The following is a 23,624-nucleotide window of genomic DNA, read 5'->3' as shown; positions in this document are numbered from 1 at the left end:
ATAAGCCAGCATTGGACTTAGTTATAATTATTTACAGTTTTATAATTTACATATGTTACTTACATGTGCTAACTCCACATGAATAATGGGTAAGTTAAGTAGGGTCGGTCAGCTTATTTATCTTGAGAAAAACCATATTTTTAAAGTTATTATTCTTTAGAGATATTGTTAAAAGTAAAAGTCTCTATTATTTAGCAGTACCTTTTAAACTTAATTGACATCAATAAAATATATTGTTCATGCTATAAAAGATGTAAAACAGGGTTTGATTTAATAGGTTATTATTATGTAACTGAATTCACTTTGTGGTATAGACCATTTCTTCCTTTGCTTCATTTAATTATATCAGTCTAAGCAGGAAAAGATTTAATAAATATATTTACATAGTTAGTTGAGTCTACTGATGTTTCTTTTGAAACTGGGTCTTATTCCACCACCATAACTGACCTCGAACTCAGTATGTAAAATAGGCTGGCTTCAAACACACAGAGCTTCACTGACCTCTGCCTCCTGAATGCTGGCTTAAAAGCTTAAGCACTATGTCTGACTTACTGAGTATGTTGTTAATCTATTATACACCTTTTCTCCAATGTATTTAAAATACTGAGGAATGCTGAGTGAAGTTATGATATTCTGTTTTTTCTTGCTAATGTTGCTGCTACAGGAGGCTCTGATCATGGCAAGTATGGATCACCCGCACCTAGTTCGCCTATTGGGCGTGTGTCTGAGCCCCACAATCCAGTTGGTTACTCAGCTGATGCCGCATGGCTGCCTGCTGGACTATGTTCATGAACACAAGGATAACATCGGATCACAGCTGCTGTTGAACTGGTGTGTCCAGATTGCTAAGGTAAGTGTTGTCATTTCCTATGAAAATGATATTTGAGGGTTTAGTTGATCTAGAAGAGTCTGACAATTGAAATTGTGCCGCAGCTTTGCACATTTTAATATCACTAACTTCTATTGCTATTTTAAATGACATTGTTCTAAGTACTTTGCTGTAGACCATGGATCAGATACATAAGCTAGTTATATTTGCTTTTGGATTATTATTCCAAGGCATTCATATTAGATTGACTAGATGACACAAAATATAGCACACTAGTCAAGTGGAATAATTGAAGTGCTAAACTTGTTTAACTTACTGTTTTTCTTCTCTCATACATGACATCCCAACCACAGTCTCCTGCCCCTCCACTCCTCCAGTCAGTCACTCTAATCTCCCTGACATATTTTCTAATGGAGTCAAGTTAGCAAACAAAATCAAGAACATAAAGATTCAATGTCATAAATGTTCCAATTTTTTATTTTTATTTAAAATGTCTATAGAATTATTGAAATCATAAATGGTTAGGCTTACTGGTAACGCCATCTATATGCTGAACCATCTTCCCTGACTAGTCATAGCTTTAAGCCTTGTTTGTTGTTGCTGCTGCTGTATTTGTAAAGCCTGCTATTGAGGATAGGTCAGGATTTTTCAAAATTCTGAGACCTTTTCAGAACTATGATGGCTTCTTTTACATTATTGTCAGTTGTTTTTCTGGTCCTCTCTTGGTTTGCAAGTTTATCAACAGAAAGTTCCATTGTCATTCTTGTTAGGTGATAAACCACTGACATTAGTGGAAGGGGAGGGTGTTGTAAAATAATGTTAGTTGTGGGTCTGGAGAGATGGCTCAGTAATTAAGAGATGGCTGCTTTTTCACCTGATTTCCATTCTTTATTATTATTATTGTTGTTATTGTTATTATTATTATTATAATATGCTTTCTTCATTTACATTTCAAATCCTATTCCCTTTCCTATTTTCCTCCCTGGAAAATCTCCTATCTCTCCCCTCTCCCTCTCCTCCCCAACCCACCCACTCCGACTTCCTGGCCCTGGCATTGCCCTATACTGGGGCCTAGAATCTTTTTTTTTTTTTTTTTGAGAATACTGGAAATATTTTTTTTTAATATTTTTATTACATATTTTCCTCAATTACGTTTCCAATGCTATCCCAAAAGTCCCCCATAGCGCCCCCCACTTCCCTACCCACCCATTCCCATTCTTTTGGCCCTGGCATTCCCCTATATTGGGGCATATAAAGTTTGCGAGTCCAATGGGCCTCTCTTTCCATTGATGGCTGACTAGGCCATCTTTCGATACATATGCAGCTAGAGACAAGAGCTCCGGGGTTCTGGTTAGTACATCATGTTGTTCCAACAATAGGGTTGCAGATCCCTTTAGCTCCTTGGGTACTTTCTCTAGCTTCTCCATTGGGAGCCCTGTGATACATCCAATAGCTGACTGTGAACATCCACTCCTGTGTTTGCTAGGCCCCAGCATCGTCTCACAAGAGACAGTTATATTTGGGTCCTTTCAGCAAAATCTTGCTAGTGTATGCAATGGTGTCAGCGTTTAGAAGTTGATTATGGGATGGATCCCTGGATACGGCAGTCTCTTCACAAAACCAAGGGCCTCTCCTCCCACTGATGGCCAACTAGGTTTCCATTCTTTGCACTCACAGGGCTGGCTGCTCTTGTTTGCAATTCCAATCCCAGGAAATCTGAAACCATCTCTGTCCTATGCAAGCACTGCAGTACTATGTTGAAAGTTATTGAAACCTGAAGAAGTAGTAGGGTTTACCTGGAAGAGGAAGATCATTCAATGCATTACTTTAAGGTTGTACCTGGTCCCTAGTGCCTTTCTAGCTTTCTGCTTCCTGTCTATCATGAGGTGAACAGAGTTCTTTAACCTACATACACTCTCGCAACTATTTACACTCTGACTTAGAATTAACCCAGAAACAATGGAGTCAAGGACTATAAATTCTCAGAAATTGCTGGGTAAAGTATGACTTTCCTTTTTAAACTTGTTTTCTCAGGTATTTTGGTTACAACTATACCAAAGGTACAAAGGCTGGCTGATATAGTCATAGATATATGTTTCTACACATATAGTCATATGTGTGTGTGTGTGTGTATTCATATATACACATATATATGTTAGAAGAAGTGGCTCCCTCCTTTTAATAAGTATTTAATAAGTATTTTGCCAGCATGTTTGTCTGTAGCAACATACTTCAAGTGCATGCACAGGCCAGAGAAGATGTGAGATTTCTTTTTTTAACTCTTTTTTTTTTTCTCTAATACTTAGTATGTGGAGTGACAGGAGACTAATGTCTCATTGTTTCAGCCTTCTGTATGAATAAAAATGAACTTCAAGTCTGAAGGTCTGATGCAAGTTAAAGGCACATAATGGTGTTACACATTTCTGACTTTTTTCTACTTAATGCCAGATACTATGTGCATATAAGACTTCATTTATTGCACATGTATACAAACTACCAAATCAGAAAATAATGACCTGCTGTTACTCTGAATATACTAAATGACAATTAGTGTTATTTAGAAGTCAGGTAATGTCTTTTGAATGAGACAGCTCTTTCACTGTGTTTTGATAAAAGAACATATTTCATAAAGGCAGAATAAAAAATGAAGAGTTTAATTACAATTCATAACACAGTTGCTACAACTAATCTCTGTATCCTGACAATGACAATTCACTATTAAAAGTTGAAATACAGATTTATTTTTTTTAGCCATTTGTACATAAAAGTGAAGTCTCAGAACTTTTAAGAAAATCCATAGAATGATTTTAGATTAGTGGCAAAATTTAGGCCAGAATAAATACCTTCTGGTACACTTCAGGATCACTACAATGTAGAATAATGATAAAATTCGATTTTCAGAATATGGATATCCTCAATTATATTACATATACCAAGTACTCAATATAATTTTTTTGCTACAGTAATTTTTGGTCTTTTTCTATTTCTCAGATTCATATTTCTTAATTAGAGATTTGTAAGTTGACTTTTGGTGGATAATTATCTTCAGTCTTTGTCTAGCAGGAGGGATTTACTATTTTATTAATAAAAACACATATTAAATATTATTCAGGGTTCTGCCTACAAACAGAATGAATAAGATGCATATAGATACAGAAAGAGATTTATTAGAAATAATCTATTTGGGATATTATGCAAGCTAAGTTATGAGACCCCTAGAAATTTAAGAGAACCAATTCTATAGTACTAGTCCCAGTTCAAAGATCTGAGAACTACTAAATGTATGCATTCCAACTCAAGTCTATCACAGTTAAAATCATGGAAAAGCTAGTTTGGGGGGGTGGGGTCAAATCTATGTCAGGATACAGGAGAAGTGGAATCGCCAGTTCAAATGCAATCAGGCAGAAGGAGATGGCCTCTTCACAGAAGTCAGTTTTTATTTTATTTTATTTTATTTTATTTTATTTTATTTTATTTTATTTTATTCAAATCTATAACTGACTAGATCTACAACTGCAAAATTATGCCAGTCAATGTACTTTGGACTTCAGTCTACCAAATGAAATGTTAATTCCATCCAAATTTGTTCATAAATACCTTGGAAACCATGTTTAACCAAATGTATGGGCAACTCCTACTCAGTTTAATTGACATACACAGTTAAGTACCATGCTTAGTAATGGTGGAGCAATGCTTATACTCTACTGAGGAAGGTTGACAGAGTAACCATGACAACACAAAGCACTGTTTCACATATTGAGCAATGTGACATAGCACTTCCCAGGATTTATTATGGCAGAATTTATTAGGAAGTAGCCTCTGCTTCTCTTTAGTTTACTACCAACATTTATCATCTCCAATAACTTAGACAATACTCTAGATGGCTTTAATCTCTTTTCTCTAGAGTAGAATAGACAAGACTTTAATGCTATTATGACGGCTAAATGTGTGATGCAGATGATATGCATGCTAAGAGAATTTATGTTCTTAAAAGATGTTACTATATATAAATCAAAACAATATTATTTAAAATGTAATGTCATCAAAATAACTTTATGATGACTCCTTCAGGAAGACAGCATAGTGCAGTAGAAACATTATCCACATAAAATAATAATCTGAATTTGGATCCAAAGTCATACTTATGAATACTTCAGTCATCATTTCTTATTCTTTACTTCACTTTGGTTGCCAGTGTTTTTCTTAGCTTACAGACAGTCCACATATGATATGGTCCTAATACAGATTACCTAAAGAGAAGAGGGAGAGAAAGAAGACAAGAAGGGGAGAAAGGGGAAGGGGGAGGAAAGAGGCAGGAGAGGGAATAAGAGGAGAAAAGAAGACAAGAGAAGAGGAGAGGAGAGGAGAGGAGAGGAGAGGAGAGGAGAGGAGAGGAGAGGAGAGGAGAGGAGAGGAGAGGAGAGGAGAGGAGAAGAGAGGAGAAGAGAGGAGAGGAGAGGAGAAGAGAGGAGAAGAGAGGAGAAGAGAGGAGAGGAGAAGAGAGGAGAAGAGAGGAGAAGAGAGGAGACCAGATGACACAAGACAAAATGAGGAGAGAAGTTAGGGAAAGTAGATCTAGTGTGTACTAGTTTCTTTTTTATTGCTATGATAAAGCACTATGACCAAGGCATTTTTTAGAAGAAAGAGCTTATTTGAGCTTATGGTTAGAGAGGGTTGAGTCCCTCCTGGCTGGGAGGAGTGGCAGCCAGAGACAGACTTGGCTGTAGTAGAAATGGGAGGTCTTCATATAAGCAGGAAGGAGAGAGAGCAAAGCAGAACTAGCGTGAGTCTTTAAAGCCCTAAATTCCAACCTCCAGTGAAATACTTCATACAAAAACAAAATGAAACAAAAATAAAGCCTTAAAACCACACCTCCTAGACTCCCCCAAACAATTCCACCAGGTGAGTACTGAATCTTCTGCCCAGGACTATTAAGTACTTCCCATGTAAGCCCCTGCCTAAGAGCAAGGGGGAATGAAACTACATAATTGCCATTGTGTACTTGCTCTTACAAGCCTCTCTTTACCACATGTCTATATCTTCAGACTCTTCCTAAATAAATAAATAAATAAATAAATAAATAAATAAATAAGAAAGTAAGAAAAGTAAACCTCATGAACCTCATGAAGACCCCCCCCCATTACATGGATGAAATGGAATTCCTGTCCCATTCTGTCTATGTATGCACAAATCCACACTATTTCCCTAGTTTTACTGAAGCATGACTGACAAGTAAAGGTTTAATACATTTTGAAAGATGGTTAGATAAACATGTAGTGAAATAATCACCAGTAAGCCTAATAGCAAGTTCTTCATCTACCAAGCTACCATTCTTAATATATGAGGAGTAGGGTCATTTTCCTCTTAGTGGAGATCAGAAGACTACAGCTGGGGTACCAGGGCCTGTATGTGGATGCATGTGTGAGCAATCTCCTGTTCTCTGGGTGCAGACTGGATGTAGATGCCAAGGTCTTTCCTCCTCACCCCACTCCTGCCCATTTGGGGATGTGGCAAAAGTGATCCTCTTCCCTCTTCAGTTCTGAAAGACCCAATCTTCATTCACATAGTTGAGTCCAGACTCTCCTTTTCCCAGGGAATTTTACCCATGCTGGGTAACATAAAGTTGAGGTTTCTTTAAACAACAGAACTTTACTGAGTTTTATCTCCTGAGTTCCAGAGTAAGGCTTTGGAATCTTCCCCCAGGAACTCACCGTACAGAAATTTCTTCTAGATGGTAAGCCTAAATAGAAACACAGAAACTTTCCTTTTTATGCAAAGCTGAAAACATAGCATACTGATAGATCATTAAAATATTTTTCTTGATGTCCTGAAGAAAAGGAACCCCTCAAAACTCCCAGGTACTAAACCACCAACCACAGAGTTGAAAGGGGGTACCCATGGCTCTATCTGGATATGAGCAGAGGAATGCCTTATCTGGCATCACTGGGAGGGTAAACCTTTGGTCCTGGGGAAGCATGATGATCCAGGATAGGGTAACACTAGGGTACTGAGGCAGAAGTGGGTATGTGGGTGGAGGGGTCCCCTCATAGAGGCAGGGGGAGGAAGGAGGGAAAAGTGAGAAGGGGTATAATACTTGAAACATTAATAAATAAAATAATCAATTAAAAAAAAGAAGAAGAAAGAACAGCAAGAAAATGTGAGACAGAAGAGATTTGCCCAGAAAGGCCCTTAGTGGGGTTCATGAGTATTTGCCAAAGTCATATCAGAGCCTGTTAGTACAGATTGCGATTGACAATCATCTGATGAAGTGATTCTGTCCGCCACCAAGGAGGATGTTGAAAAGCCATAGAAGCTGACATCTCCTTTCCAAGCTTCTCAAAGAAAACAACTTTAGGAATTGTGGCTGTACTCGTGTTGGGGATGGGAGCTAAAATACATGAGTACAGTTAAGACTACATTCTTAGTGACAGAGCAAGTGACTGAGAATCTATTGTTACCCATATATCTTGCTTAGACGAACTGAGATTCCAGATTCAGCAAGACTATGGGCTTCTTGTATCTTAGGGGGAATAATTGCTACACTATAAGAAATAAATGTCAGGTATAACATATATCATATGCCTTTTGTGATACTATTGTGTGATATAATGAACTTTTTACCTATAGAATTTTAGATGAGGCAGATGGCTTAATTTTGGTTTTTCAGATACTTTTTAAAATCTCCCTACTACAATATCCCTTTTAATCTTTGAATCAGATCTTCTAGCAGCGTTACAAGTTCCCAAGCTGATGATAAAGCTCCTGGCTGGACTTGAATCATGTTTATCCCCTCCCTGAAACAATCCCATGCTTTTTATTTACGTGTCGAATTCTCATTGCCTTAAAGGGGGATGATCTATGAAGGACAATAAGGGAAGCGAGAAAATCTCAATACTCGCCGTGGAAACGGAGTTTATGGAGGTAGTTTCTGGAGCACAGGTCCCAGTGTTGCACTGAAGCTTAATTATTTCCCGATGTTTGAATGAAATATGAAGTTCGCACACTTAGAGAAGTCATTTAGGCTTTTTCCATGTCTAGCCTATGGGATGGGAAGCTTCGCCTTTGCTTTGCCCGTGGCATTATTGGGCCTGCTGAGCAGCTCTAATTCAGTTTGTAAGCCCCTCCTTCCTGTAAACAGCAAACGTTTTCATTTAGTGATTATACGCACGGCAGAAACATCCTTTCTCTAGATGTATTTTGCATTAGCTGGTAGTTTAAGTGTGCTTACTTTTTTTTTTTCTTCTTTGTTTTGTTTTTTCTTTCTTTCTTTCTTTACAGCAGAAAGTGAAAACTATCCTATCCAAATGGATTAATTTTCACTTCATGTGTGCAAAGTGTGCACAATTACATCTATTAGTCATGATTATGTGAGGCTTGGTATTTTGGCCCATTTGAAGAACACTGTTATTTTCTCAAAGGCAGAATCAAAGAAGATGGGTAGGCATATCCTGTTTATTGCCCCCTGGGGCTTCTGTTCGTAGTGTTGTAGAGTTGGATGGGTGTTAAAGCATTGCTCTATTGGTAAATTGTGAAATATATTCATGTTCATTCAGACGTATTCATGCAGTGCCATTTTCCCGCAGACTTCAAGATGCTTACAGTAATTTGGAGAGATGAGACTAGCATTTTCTGCAGGGAAGAGAGACAAAGCATAAAGCACAGTGATTTCTCTGGGTACCAAAACTCACTGAGGGACTCATAGAGGCTCACAGAGTTCACTCATAGAGGTGAACTGCTGCCTTTCTTCTTTGCATACTCGACCTTGGCCCGGTCTGTCCTGAACTCCCTCTTCTATTAAAAGGTTTGCATAAATATATTCTTAATTTTGGAATAATTATAGATAAACGAAAAGTAACCGCACTAGAAGTTCTGTTTGTTTCTCTGTCAGTTCCTTGATGAATTATAGAATACTTTTTGTGAATAAAATAATTGTACAAATGAGAATTTACTCAGATCTCTCTTAGTTTCACCAGAATGGTTTTGGTTTCTTTCTTTGTGGATATGGTTTTCTGAAGATTGACCTGTGTCCATTCATAAAACTACCATTACCCTCAAAGTTACACACAAAGGTCATTGTGACCTCATGATATTCTACTCCTTTTCAATTTTATTTACTTATTTTGAGAAAAGTCTCATTGGGTAGCTCAGGCTAATCTTGAGTTTGACGTCAATCTTCTGCCTTCAGCTCTCTCATTGCTGAAATTTTAGGCAGATCCTATTGTACCTGACTACTTCTTTGTATTTAATGACATTCAAGTCTTGTCATGATCAGAATTTGAAAGGTGAATTTAAAATTGTCTTCAGAACTTGTGTTATTTACATGGAAATGAAAAACTCTAGACTCTGAAATTCATTTTAACATTAGGAATTTGGTTGTGTTTCTGCGCAAGATATAAGAGTATTTCAGTGTTCAAAGAAGAGGAACCTGGATGTCAATAGTTATGTGACTTAAGAAAGGTGCAACAATCCATCTGGTTGTATTTAAGTCTTTTACACATGCTTAGTGGGGACATCTGCACTCTTTCTGTACCCTCTAATTTCTATTAGTAAGTCTCTGGCTGCAAATAGAACAGCAATACCAAGGGGCAAGGAAGGGAATTGAGATAGGCCTGAGAGTGAGAAAATTCGTTAAGTATTATGAGGCCTCTACTTTTGGGGAAAGCTCAGAAATTTAGACTAATTCCATTCTGCATCATGTGACCAAATATGCTTTTTAGAATATGTATGTTTATAAATACATACCTATCAAAACACACACACATACATGTATTTATATGTCAGACATCAATGGAAGGAGAGGTCCTTGGTCCTGTGAAGGCTCGATGAATGCCCCAGTGTAGGGGAATTTGAGGGTGGGGAGGCAAGAATGTGTCTGTGGGTGGGGAACACCATCATAGAAGTAGGGGTAGGGGGTATGAGATAGGGAGTTTTGGGGTGAGCAGGAAAGGGGATAACATTTAAAATTAAAATATCCAATAAAAAGTTTAAAAAAAGAGAAAAATACATCTTAAATGTTGATATGTGTGGGAGTAGTTTATGTTTTGAATACAGGCTAGTTATATGCACTCAAAATTCTAAAACATCCAACTAAACTTCCTTATGTTAAAAGGAGTATCAGATATTAAGTAGCACAACTTTGATGGTTTCATCATCCTCTCTACAATGTTTGTACAAAATTTCACTTTTCCATCATCTAAAATGATGGATTTCACGGATCATTTTGGCAACAGTTCATTACTTTTCATCAGGCTAAGGTGAGAGACAAGCAGAATATATGTGTAGTAGAAAGGAAGGGTGAGCTGAGCGATTATGAGCACAGGAAGAAGTGCGGCTGTGGGTCAAGGATTTTATCCTTCATTAAGGACCCTTTGCCTAAGCTGGGTATCTGCTCATCCCACGGTGAACAAAGGATGAGCTTAATGGCATCATCTATCAGCCAGCCACATTTCAAGTTTCAAGACCCTGCTATTCCCCATGCTCCATGCCTTGACAAGGCTAATTGTGTAATTACAATACTACATCACCCACTGCCAGTGCATCGGCACTGGCAAGGCCCAGAATGGGAAACCCTGATGAGAATTGCCCCAAGCAAGCACATTAGCACAGGACAGTTTACTAATGGGACCGCTCTATTGAAAACTCCCATCTACAAGGTGGGAGCCAAAAAAATTGTGATGAACTCCTCTGAAGTTTAAATGTGAACTGGAGTTAAGCCCTCAAATCTGAACTACTTTATATTTCAGAAAGAAAGGAAGAAAGAAAGAAAGAAAGAAAGAAAGAAAGAAAGAAAGAAAGAAAGAAAGAAAGAAAGAAAGAGCCCTCATACTGTTTTTTTGTCTTTTGGGATATGTTTTTACATTTACCAACATTTTCAACTAAAAGTGAATCAAAATTTATTCTTCAATGACATAATCAATGTGAAACAAAGAATGTTAAAGTTCATTTTTCTTTTTTTGCTGATATATTTTTTATTTTTCCTTTTATATTTTCTTAATATTTTTATTACGTATTTTCCTCAATTACATTTCCAATGCTATCCCAAAAGTCCCTCATACCCTCCCCCTCACACCCCTACCTATCCATCCCCACTTTTTGACCCTGGCATTCCCCTGTACTGGGGCATATAAAGTTTGCATGTCCAATGTGGCTCAGCTGTTAAAGGCTAGGCTCACAACCAAAAATATAAAAGTTCATTTTTCTACATGAGTTCAGAATGTGCATTAAAAAACTAGCAAATATGTGGGGGCTTCTTATGTGATATCAGTATTTATTGACTGCAACAGCTGCTAAAAGGCTCCATGGCATGTTAATTCCATGCACATGTAATACTTCATGGTGTGTTAATTCCATGCACATGTAATACTCTATGGTGTGTTAATTCCATGCACATGTAATACTCCATGACGTGTTAATTCCATGCACATGTAATACTCCATGGCGTGTTAATTCCATGCACACTTTGGTTGTGTGCTCACCTGCCTTCCTATATTGAGAATATATGCTGAGTCCAGGCATTTACATTCTGTTTGGAGATTTTAGATGCCCATGTCTTTAAAGGATGAGTGTGTCAACTTAGATCATTCACTAAACCATTGCTTTCTTTGTATGATGAACTAAAATATATAACTAATGTAGAATGTGAACAATCTTTAGGTCTAAAATGTACAAGTCAAGATTCTTTGAAGACAATGTCAATTCAACCCCAATGATGGACTCATTCCTGCCTTTAATTCATAGCCAGCCTTGACCAGTGATGGTCAGGGCTTTGGTCTGGTTTTAAGGCATCCACAAGAACAAGGGATATCACTAATAATAATTAAAATTAGTCACCCACATGTGTATTTAGTCTAAATGGTGTTCATAAAGCAAGAATAATTACATATGAATAAAGCTAAGCAATGTTTGGTTTGAAGTTATTTGTGACATTTCACCTATAGTCTCATGTTTAATTTCCACCACATATAACCTAGCAGAGTACTTAGTACAATCTGCCAGTCAATAATGTTGCTTGTTATTATTATTATTTTCACTCTTGCTTTTGTTCACATTGTGCACATTGTATAGGAAAACATATGACTTTAAGAGATCACATCTAAAGTCACAGGAATATAGAACATTTGGCTGTGATTCTGCCAAAATCTTATTACAGCTTCACTTAAGAATTTCCACACATAGCCTTCTTTCTTTTGGTGACTTGATCACACAACACTAGATATGGGTCAATATAGCAATTTTGGATTGAAAGAACTCATTTTTAACTGGATTTTCACTTTACTTAGATGATTGTCGGAGATAGTCCTTATTAGCATAATCAGTAAAACTTGAAGTATAAAAAATTACATACATCAGGAATCAGTCCCTAAAACTGTGTGGAGAATAAGAGAGAACATAGCTCCTGCTTATCACTGGAATGACTTAGAAATGTCTAAAGCCACTGTCTTCATTGCAGCTGCCTTTGCTTTTGTTCTCTTAGTTGATACTTCTAGAGCGCATTCACAAGTGACGGGATACCTTACTACCAAACTTGAAAACACACCAGTATAATCCATGACACTTGGAAGTTCTCCTTTTATAAAATGAGGTTTATAACTGGGTAGCTTCTTAAAGGACGGAAACTTCTGCATACTTTCTCCCTTGTTACAGGCACCCATGATCTTATTTAGAGGTGCCCTAGGGCACCTGGTCACAAATCCCTCTCATTCCCATCAATCATTGATGTGGAAGCCACAGGAAAACCCTTTATTCTTTTTTAAACTTAAATTCCCCAAAAGACTGCCTTAGAAAAACATTATTGGAAACTTGTTCTAAATCAGATTCAAGATATTACAGTAGCATGTGCTAGAATCTGTCAACATTTCCATTATGAGCCCACATTTCCCAGGATTATTACTTGACTATGATTTTTTTTTCCTGGTGGACTGTGATACAAAAACCCAGAAGTTCAGCCCAGAACAATTTTCAAATATTGAGATTTTCCCAATCTGTGATTGTTTTTTTAATACCATGTAAGTCAAGTACTTTGGGGGACATCCATGCATTCTCTGTCCCTTATAAAAAGCAATATTACAAATGATTTATTATTCTCAAGAAACTAAGAAATAGATAACTGGAATAACAAGACCTGAGGGAAAATTGGGTGAGCCCATGTGGATTTTTTTCTATATTATTTGGGAGATAATTTGATATTTAGATTGATATTTTTTAATATTCCTACAAAGGCTTTGAGAAATTAATATCATGTGGGTTGATAAGACACTGGATTGTAGACAAAGGAGATTTTCAATGAAGACTGAAAATGTAACCCAGTGAAGAATGTTCTCCAGTCAACTGATGCTGCTGTTGTCAAAGATGGAGTCCTGGCTTGTGTGGTGGTTTTGTTTCTTTGTTTTTGTACATTATTTTTCCTAACTGATGAGTGTAGTAGAAGAAACTGAAAAGCAATTTATAAATCCAGGAAACATTTGAGTAGAGTATTATTATCAGGAGTTTTATCAGTAGACCAATCCCCATTGTGATATAATAATTGAATTTCTTGTCAACCGAAATTGCAACAATTGTAGTTCTAATTTTTTTCTATCCTCAAAGCACATGTAACAGAAACAGGAAAAACATACATTGCCTTATCCTCAAGATTAATTTCTCACCACTCTAAATAAGAGGTATTTATTAAGAAAATACTACCTGAGGTATACTTTTCTCTGTTGAGATTGTAAGATTCTAGAAATACCTACACGGTATCCGAGAAGTGGATTAACTTGACTAGTCTCTGTAGATTTTCAGAACTCAAAGGGGATCACTTCTTGAGGCATTCTGGTCATTAATAATATATTATCAAATATATAAAAGAGAGTGTGTATTTTAAATCTAGTGGGAGATTAGGAGAAATTGGGCAGAAGAAATGATACTACCTAGTCCAAACCTGGTGAAAGTTGTCAAGTCACCTTCTCACTTCTGTCATAAAACACAGAATATCTAGTCATCCTTTGGCTTGATTCCTATTTTTACCAATGTATAAATGGAGAAGGTAATTAAGAGATATATAAGAAGGAGGAGGGTAGGGGATCTTTAAAGTTTTCTATGCTGGTCATAACAAAGTGAACTTATGTGTGCTTTATAGGCAAGTCTTAATGTCCTATAAAGATTATCTAAAGTTAGAAATTATGGGAGCAGATATGAGGCATTATTCATCAATGATGCTCCATGATACAAGCTGTTTCAGAATAGTTGTCCATGATAGATGGCTATCAAAACGTTTTTACTGTTTATTTTCCTAACAATAATACAGAAAACAGAGCACAGACTATGGAATTTTGCATAGCAAGAAAATCACCTAGTGCCCTATTTTATAGTTCTTCTGAGATCTAAATAATGATATCAATGATATTATTGTCTATGGCTATTGAGCTTATGCAAAAACAGGTTGTGTTGCCTAGCTGTACATTAACTTGACAGAAACTAAAATAAATATCTGGGAAGAGAGAATCTTACTTGAGAAAATACCTCCATAAATTAGGTCCTGTAGGCAAATATGTCATACATTTTTTTTTTAACTGATGATTAATGTTGTTGTGCCTATGCACTAAGTAAGTGGTCCTAGGTGCTCTAAGAAAGCAAATAGGGGAAGGAGGTGAGGAGCACACTAGAAATACCATCTCCAAGAAAAGCCTCTGTATCAGCTCGTCTCTCAAGGTTCCTGCCCTTTTGAGTTCCAACCCTGAATTTCCTCAGTGATTAATGCTGATCTATGATGACGTATAACTCAACCTCCCCATGTTCCATTTGATCATGGCTTGTATCATTAAGGAAGAAACCATAACTAATTGAATGTTCTTCCAATCATTTGATTATAACTACATGATTACTGCAAGTGCTATGTTCTATATCATTTCTAATATACAGTTAGCACACCACCAAAATAAAGGGTCCTTACAAGGTTTCTTTAGCCTTTCCTTTCTGTAAATTATTTCTGAATTGATCTTCTTGATACATTATTTCTCTTTGCATAAAATGTTCCTCTCTCCCTCTCTGCCCCACCTCTCTCCTGTCTCTCCCTTTCTTTTTCCACCCCCTCCTCTATTCTCTAATCTGTGTCTCTGTGTCTCTGCATGTTTCTCTCTCTCTCCCTCTACCTCTGCCTTTTCCTCTCCCTCTTCTCCTCCCTTCATCCCTCAGTTTTTACTTCTTTCTGCTAATTTATGCCTCTTTCATGATTTTCTGACCTTGGGATATTAGGAGGTATAGTCCTCTAAATTTACACAAAGTGTGACACAGACACAAAGAGGACCATAACAATTCATCTAAATCAGTTATACTGAATTCAGTAGATGCACAGAAAAGGGGCGGGGGATGGGAATGTTTGCATTCATATCAGAAGCCAAGAAAAGCATCCTTACACTGGAACTCTACAGCTTTCACTAAAGACAACGAGGGGAAAAGTCAGTAGTTTCTCTGGATTGTTTTAGATAAAGAATGTCCAGAGAAGCCACCCAGCAGAGACTCCCTCAAATGCTCCAGCAGTTGGCACCGAGGAAGCTATTCCAGCAACCTGCAGGCCATGTGCTATGTTTGTCTTTTTGCCTAAGGCATTTGCCAATTATGTGTGCTATAAATGTACGCAGATCTCCCTTCCATAGGCAAAAGTCAAAGACGTGAGCGATGCTTTCCTACACTCCTGTTTATTAAAGAGAATGAAGAATTCTGTGTGGAATGAAAGCAATATTTTAAGCAGAATCCAAGAAAAATGAAAAGAATCTAAAAGGATCAATCACCAGTTTCTAAAAATGTGGTTTCTGCTTCTAGAAAGTGTTATGTTTGGGGTTATTTTATAGTTACACTTTGCAAATCTCAGGTTCTTCACCTGTAACAATGGTAATTCTGCTACCTATTAAAGGTACAGTTGTAGATGTTAATGTACATGTGTTAGTTAATGAATGTAAAGTAGGTGTTTATTGATGCCTTTTACATAGTGAGAAATTCATTCATGAGCTCCAGAATGGGAACATTGATGAAAATGAACAAACTGGTAAAAAGTAGAAAGAAAGACAAAGCCTGCATCAAAAATTCACACCAACTACAAACGTTTGCCTTGATTCCACAAAATGAAGGTGTAGGTGCAACAACATGGTGAACTAACCAGTACCCCGGAGCTCTTGTCTCTAGCTGCATATGTATCAAAAGATGGCCTAGTTGGCCATCACTGGAAAGAGGCCCATTGGACATGCAAACTTTATATGCCCCAGTACAGGGGAACGCCAGGGCCAAAAAGTGGGAATGGGTGGGTAGGAGAGTGGGGGAGAAGGTATGGAGGACTTTTGGGATAGCATTGGAAATGTAATTGAGGAAAATATGTAATAAAAAAATTAAAAAAAAAAAAAAGAGTATCCTGCGTTCTGTGGGAAGGCAGGATTCCACAATGTGTTTCTGAGACTTCGTCCCATTGGCCTGAACTCATTTTTCTGAGACTCAGGGATGGAAAGACACAGTGGGACCTGACCAGAATATTGAGTTGCAGAGTTTGTGGTCCAGGAGACCATTTCATCTCCTGACTCTTACTGCCACCCTGCACTAGTCAGACCATGAAAGCAGCAACACTTCTTCATGCCATCTGGTCACTTCTTTCCATTTCTTCTAAGTCTTTCTATCTATATCCTGAATTGTCTCCCCTCTCTGTCACATGGGGTTAAAAGTAAGGTGTACAATATCCTGAAAAACAGAGGCAACCATATCTCTTTAAGGAGAAGCATTTTACAAATAAAAGATCGAGAGAGGTATATAAAATATGGCACCAAAGCACCAAGCAAGTGAGGATAGAAACACTTTGTTCTTAGGCTGTTAGGCTGTATCTATTCTGTTATTATTCCAGTGCAAAAGGAAAGTGTGCTGTGCCACCGGAATTCCACTCATAATGCCTGAGGTTTTAAGGAAATGACCATTGAAAATAACTATAGAAAAAGAACAAAACACCCATGGAAGGAGTTACAGAGACAAAGTTTCTAGCTGTGATGAAAGGATGGACCATCGAGAGACTGCCATATCCTGGGATTCATCCCATAATCAGCTTCCAAATGCTGACACCATTGCATACACTAGCAAGATTTTACTGAGAGGACCCAAATATAGCTGTCTCTTGTGAGACGATGCCGGGGCCTAGCAAACACAGGAGTGGATGCTCACAGTCAGCTATTGGATGTATCACAGGGCTCCCAATGGAGAAGCTAAGAGAAAGTACCCAAGGAGCTAAAGGGATCTGCAACCCTATAGTTGGAACAACATGATGAACTAACCAGTACCCCGGAGCTCTTGTCTCTAGCTGCATATGTATCAAAAGATGGCCTAGTCGGCCATCACTGGAAAGAGAGGCCCATTGGACTTGCAAACTTTATATGCCCCAATATAGGGGAATGCCAGGGCCAAAAGAATGGGAATGGTTGGGTAGGGAAGTGGGGGGCGGTATGGGGGACTTTTGGGATAGCATTGGAAATGTAATTGAGGAAAATATGTAATAAAAAATATTTAAAAAAAAAAGAAAATGGGGAAATTTACACACACACACAAACAAAAAATGCCTTTGTATTATAATCCTTTACACATTGATAAAATAAGAAATAATAGCCACTTTGACTTTTCTGATTCCATTAGCTTAGTTTTGGCCTGTACTTCAATTCATTCCCTATTTTTTTTTTAGGTGCAGGAACAAATTTAAAAACCACTGATATACTTTTAATGTTGAACTAGGTTTTAATGTTATACTTGGAAGCTATATTTATCTTAATGTCACAGGAATGTACTTAGAGGCAACACACATTCTTTGATCAAGTTCTCTATTTCCTTCTGAGTAGAAATTACAGTAACATAAAGTCATGTGGGAATCAAATGCTTTCTTTCCTTTTGAAGGACCATGTTTTTAAGATTAGGGGACTGCTCTAGGAAAGTGGATAATTTAACATTTCATATTTCTGATAAACTCTTTCCAAATTCTCTTGTTCTTTGTGTTACCTCTCTCAATGCCAAACAGCATGATTCTAAAATAGTCTTCCTCATAAATCTATTTTAAAAGACTAGTTTCTTCACCACAGGAGGGAAGGAATTTCAAGTAAGTAAAGAAATTTACAAGGTAGTCTAAATAACCTCAGAGATACTGTGTATTGTACTCTGCAGTCTAGAAACATCACCAGAGGCCTTGTGGTAAATCAAAAAAACATCTTCACCTTTTACTATTGTGAATCCTTTAAGAATGTTGAGCACTGGCTAAGCACTTAAGGACAGACCACTGGGAGATTCAGTAGCTCATTAATTTCATTTTAAACTAATTTCCAGAGAAATTTTAAAAACCCACAAATGAAACCAAGCAAATTGGCATGAACCTGTAATCCTAGTACTTGAGATGCTAAGGCAGGCAGATCAGTAGTTCAAGGTAAGGTTTAACTATATAAAGAATCCCTGTTTTTAGCAAACAAACCCAAGAAGGATACACCAGGGTAGTAGAACCTTTGATTCTAGAGCATACTTAGCATATCCAGGTCTTACTTCCCATCTCCAGCATCTTAAACACACAAATAAAAATGTTTGTGATAATCTTTATTGTAAATATTGCATAGCATTTTGTGTTAAAAATGTAAGAAAATAGTGTTTGCTGCCATAGAGAAGTGATGAATTGCTTTTGTCCTAAAGATTAGAATTTTCTTAACAGAATTTTCTCTACTTTACCTTGTTAAGTGGGGAGAATGATGGAAAGTAATGTTTTATTGCATTTTAAGATGGGGGACCTCTTTACCTTCACAGGCTTGTGGAGTGAATCCCAAGAACTCATAGTAAGGTATAGGTCCAAGGCATGGTGTGAGGACATGTACAAAGACTGTCTAGTTTTCCACTTTGGCTCATTGTTGATGACTTGAATCTTCCTTGTATTCTCTCTCTCCTGCTTCTCTCTTAATTTCAGCAACTGTGCAATCATTTGAATTATTTCTATGTTCTTTTCCTTTACTTCTGAACTCTCATGTGGCTTTTCTTGCTTCTTTCTTCCTTTCCACATGGGCCAGGATTTCCCTTAGCCACCTCTCGACTGAAGGGCAAAGAGATCTCTGAAGAGTCTCTACAAGTTTATCTTCTAAGTTATGAATGTCCTATGAGCAACTGGGAAGCTGCCTCTTCCCCAAGAGCTAGAATATGGACTGTCTGCTGCCATGCAAGTCCTGTGATGCAAGGAGATACCATCTTTCCTAATTTAAAGTGTATTTTTTTCCATGCACAGTAGTCTCCATCTGTCATTTTGGACAAAATAAATTATAATAAGCTCTGAGTTCCTTTTGATGCAGAACTGGAAATGATTAGATTATGTGATGAATAGTAATTTTAGTATTAAATTGAATAGATTGATTCCTAGAAATATCCTTCCAATATGATCATTTTTCTTTTGAGTTTGAAATATAGCATTTGATAGTTTCTTTTCTCTTGACTATGACTAAATACCAGAGAAGAAGCCACTAACATGAAGAAGGCATTATTAAGATTATAATTGGAGAGAATATATTTCCATGTGAAAGAAAATGTACATTGGCAGGAGCCTGAGGGTGGCATTATACTCATTGTCAGAAACCAAAAGAGTAGACAGGAAGTGAGGTAGCTAGTCCCTAAGGACACACTTCCTCCAGTAAGGCTCCATCCCCTAGAAATGATGTACCTAATTAAAGAGCTCCACAATATGAGGACAAAATACTCAGACACATGAGCCTATGTCAGGCAGTTCTGACTCAAGCTGCAACATGGTTATTTTTCTTTTGGTCGACATTAATCTCTTCTGTAAGGTGCAAAAAGAGCAATGTATAAGAGAAGAATTATTTTTAAATGACAAAATAATGATTCTTTATCATTACATATTTTAGGAGGATGAAGTATAGTGTGTATTTCCTATCACTTTTCCAATATAATTTGATTTGTCTTAAATATAATAAAACAAGTGATACGTGCAGCTTCAGTAACACATGTAGACCTTTTCCAATCCATAAATGATGTTTATTTATCCGTGTATTATCATAATAACCTTCCACATTGGTCCTCCCATGGCCCAGAGAAAGAGGCTTCCTCAAGGGCATATCAAGGTCTTTCTTTCCTATCTGAGAACTTGCCTCTTCCTAAAGAAATAGCATGATGGCTGTCTGCTGCCCCAACTGAGAGCATTCCATCTCCTGGCCTCATGAACAATAGGTCAGTCTTTGTTAATTTATGCCTTCTATCTTTCTGGATATAAACTCAGAAAAGATCCATGGGATTCAGCCACTCATGCTTTGTACTTCCTGTGCAAACACACCATTTTTAAAGCCTACTTTAGAGCAGCATAACAGAAACACATTCCCATTTTAGAGATTAGAAGCTGAAGCACAGACAGGCTAAGTTTGTTTTATTTTTACCTGTAATAGCTCTTCGGCAATGTAATCAGTAGCCTAAAGTCTTTTATTCCAAGCCCTGAGTGCACAGCAGAGGACACTAATTTTGCATTTGTAAAGAGATTAAAGCTTAAAAGTGGGAGAGAGAATGGGACCCTGGTAGGAGTCCACTTTATATAGCTCCAAGAATGCCACACCTGTCAGGATCAAACATATTTTACCATGAGCAAAGTATTTAATAATATGGTTATATTCTCAGAATAAGTAATTTCTTCTTTCCGTCACTGCTCTTATTAAGCCACAAAAGGCGGCACATACTATAGGTTTACAAAAGAGGCACTTAAAAGAACAAACGTGTCAAATTTTCCCTGTTGGAAGCAAAGGCTCTGTAACAATAAACTCATGAACTGTTCAGTAACACACAGCCTCTCAAAGAAGGGAGAGCCCAGTTAGAAAGTGTATTTTCTAGAGCATGATTGGACATGGTGTAAATTTCCCTGGTGATGGTAACAATAGAAAAACCAAGGTTGGTCTGTTAAATGCAATGTGAGTGAAAACCAGGCAGTTCCAAGTGGCTGCTGGCACAGTTTGAGGTGTCCTGCCAGCGTTCAAACCCACAGGGTCATTTGGCAGTCAGGTGTCATTAGTCACCCCTCTCCTACTTTCCCTCTTCCCATCTGTTTTCGTCTAGCCTATTTGTGTAAATTACCTCTCAGTATGCAGCAGGGCTCAGGCTCCTCATGTATTTTCCTCCTACTCCTTTGTCCTTTTCATCCCCAACTGCTCATTTAGACTTAGACCAATCAGTTGACCCAAAATTTAACATGAGAGGCAAGATAATGGCAGCAATTAATATTACTACCATTACAAAGCATCCCTTATGACTATGGTTAAACGACCACTAAGGATTGCATAATAAATGTCAAAGATATGGCTTGCCAGTGGACATTTCAGATCATGATGATTATCATCAGAGGCCAAAATGTAATGATGCCCTTTAAGAAGATGTCAAGCTTATGAAAATTTGTGTGGATTGCCTGCGAAGTTAATAGGCAAATGAGATGTTTAAAGAAATTGCTGTGTCTAGTGTAAAAACAGTGATGCTTTTTAGAGAGGAGAAAGACAAAAATCCCTTTCTATTGAATTTGCCCAACTAATCACTAGTATATGGAATGCCCCATCTCTATTTGTCCATAGAATTAAATCAAACTGCAAATAGATCTGTGACTCTGTCAAGTACTACAAGAAAAATAAACAAACAAACAAGCAAACAAAACAAAACAAAAAGAACCACAAGACCCACCCTGCATTATGCAATGTTACTATTGCATTGCACAAAAAAGGGAAGGGCCAAACATAATTGTGTATATCAATGCCACTGATAGCAAAGATCTTCTATTCTTCAATGTATTTAAATTTTAAAGACTATTTGGAAAGGGGCAGGTGAGAACAAACTGTAGCATACTCTTCCACATGTTCTTTTCCCGCAAAAACACATAATCTGCTTGAAGTAATCATTACTGGAATTTCACATTGATATTTAAATTCAGTTTACATAGAATCATAGAAAAGATAATCCAATCAAGAGCCTTCCCTTTATGAATCACTAACAAAGATATTTGGCCATATTGGCTCCATTTGTCAAGTATATATTTTATGGTACCCATGATCAAAGACTTTAGTCCATATTTATTAGGCCACTGTTATTTTGTTATATACAAATGAATTGAATAGAAAAGGCCAAGTTATGCATTGCTAATAATTAAGCGCGATATTTTTCATTTTAAAGCACATTAGAAGTTATCTAGATTATAACATTCAGTCACTAAGAATTTTGTTCTCTGAAATAAAAGTAGAAAGTAGGCTGACCAGTACAAGGGATTGCCAGGTCCAGGAAGCCGGAGTGGGTGGATTGGGGAGCAGGGCGGGGGGGGGGGGAGTATAGGGAATATTTGGAGAGGAAACTAGGAAAAGGGATAGCATTTGAAATGTAAATGAAGAAAATATCTAATAAAAAAGAGAAAAAATAAAGTAGGCTGGATCATATTCTAAAATTACTAATGATAAGTGGCACATGATATTTTCATGTAGAAGACTGTGCACTTGTCCCCTTTTTATCAAGACCTACACCTATATTTAACCAAATTAACTATTTTATTTGCCAAGTTTTCTACTTCTAAACTCAACTTTGAAAATAACGTATAGATCACGTTTTCTGTGTCTTTAGGGACATAGAGTTCATAGGAAAAGTGTAGATGAGTTGCGATTCAGCAGGTGTGCCTTTACTTGGAAGTGACTGAGCCATGTATGGCTTGACATCATAAAGCAAACAGAAAGAATACAAGAAGAGCAGAAGAGAAAAGTCTACTGTAGATGTTGTTGACTGACTAAATAGAAACTATTTTATATGGCATTTATAACATACATGTGTTCCTCCTTTGCCTTCTTCTTTTCTTCCTCCATTTGCTGCTCCTCTATTCCCCATCGTCTTCTTCTTTTCTTTTTTTATTCCTTTAAAAATGTGAAATGAAATTTGGCCTCTAAGTTGTACAGAGGTATGCACTAAGTCAGCTGCAGCTCAAAGCTGCTGGATTGTTGATCTCTATCCGATGTCTAAAACACATCTCTTCCTTTTCTTTTCTTCTTCTGATATTCTTTATAAAAGTGTGGAAGATAATAAATATTCTTAGAATATGTTTTCCCTGTCTTAAAGCAACTGTCAGTGGACATGTCTCCTACTGTTCAAAAAAATCTCCATCTGATAAAATACAGAAAAGCAAAACAAATATTATACAATGAAAGCAGAATAACTTCTTTTTAACATTTAGCATAGAGTTCACACTCCCAAAGATGATTCTTGTATGCCATACAAAAATACAAATTGCAAAGCAAGTCTCCAGTTTTTTTCTTATATTTGCTATATATTATCTAAGTAAACATTTCTGTAAGAAAATCAAGGAGTGGGTGTGAGCTGAGCCAACTGACTCTTACCATACCTCCTCTTTGCACAAAAGAGGCTTGGCTAACAGATGGAGGTTGTAGGAAAAGGATTTCTAATCTTTTCCTGGTACAAGACTATCTGGAAACAGAATCAACCGGTGGGCAAGCTTTTTCTGTACTGAAATCATGAGATTTTGTGGTTGAGTGTTGTTGTATTTGTAATTTATCCAAGACAATTAGAATTTGAAAAAAGTAATTGATAAATATAAAAATAGACCTATAGAAATTCTATTTGTCTTCATGGGACAGGTAGAAATGCAGGTGCAAACACATGGCTCATGCCATTACTCTCCATTTCTCTTCATTAATTCTGGCTTCCTTTATATTCAGCACTTCTAGTTTCATGAGTTTATGTCTCCTAGAATCAAAGAACTTTCTCTCTACACCCTACAGTTAGATTTTCCTAATACAGG

The 23,624-nt window shown here is 37.1% G+C and overlaps 1 protein-coding gene across 6 annotated transcripts in view; it reads left to right on the top strand.

The window, feature by feature from the left end:
- Window positions 1–23,624, top strand: part of Erbb4 (erb-b2 receptor tyrosine kinase 4) — a 1,038,774-nt gene that overhangs the window by 878,002 nt on the left and 137,148 nt on the right. For all 6 annotated transcript variants that reach the window (XM_021186126.3, XM_021185960.3, XM_021186207.3 and 3 more), the window contains exon 20: window positions 665–850. In XM_021186126.3, coding sequence (XP_021041785.1) covers window positions 665–850 — 186 coding nt within the window. The remainder of the gene's footprint in view (window positions 1–664; window positions 851–23,624) is intronic.

The sequence above is a fragment of the Mus caroli genome, unplaced genomic scaffold, assembly GCF_978045245.1.
Source record: "Mus caroli unplaced genomic scaffold, Mus_caroli_1 scaffold_1, whole genome shotgun sequence".
Taxonomy (NCBI): domain Eukaryota; kingdom Metazoa; phylum Chordata; class Mammalia; order Rodentia; family Muridae; genus Mus; species Mus caroli.
This window is presented reverse-complemented; position numbering and strand designations above follow the sequence as displayed.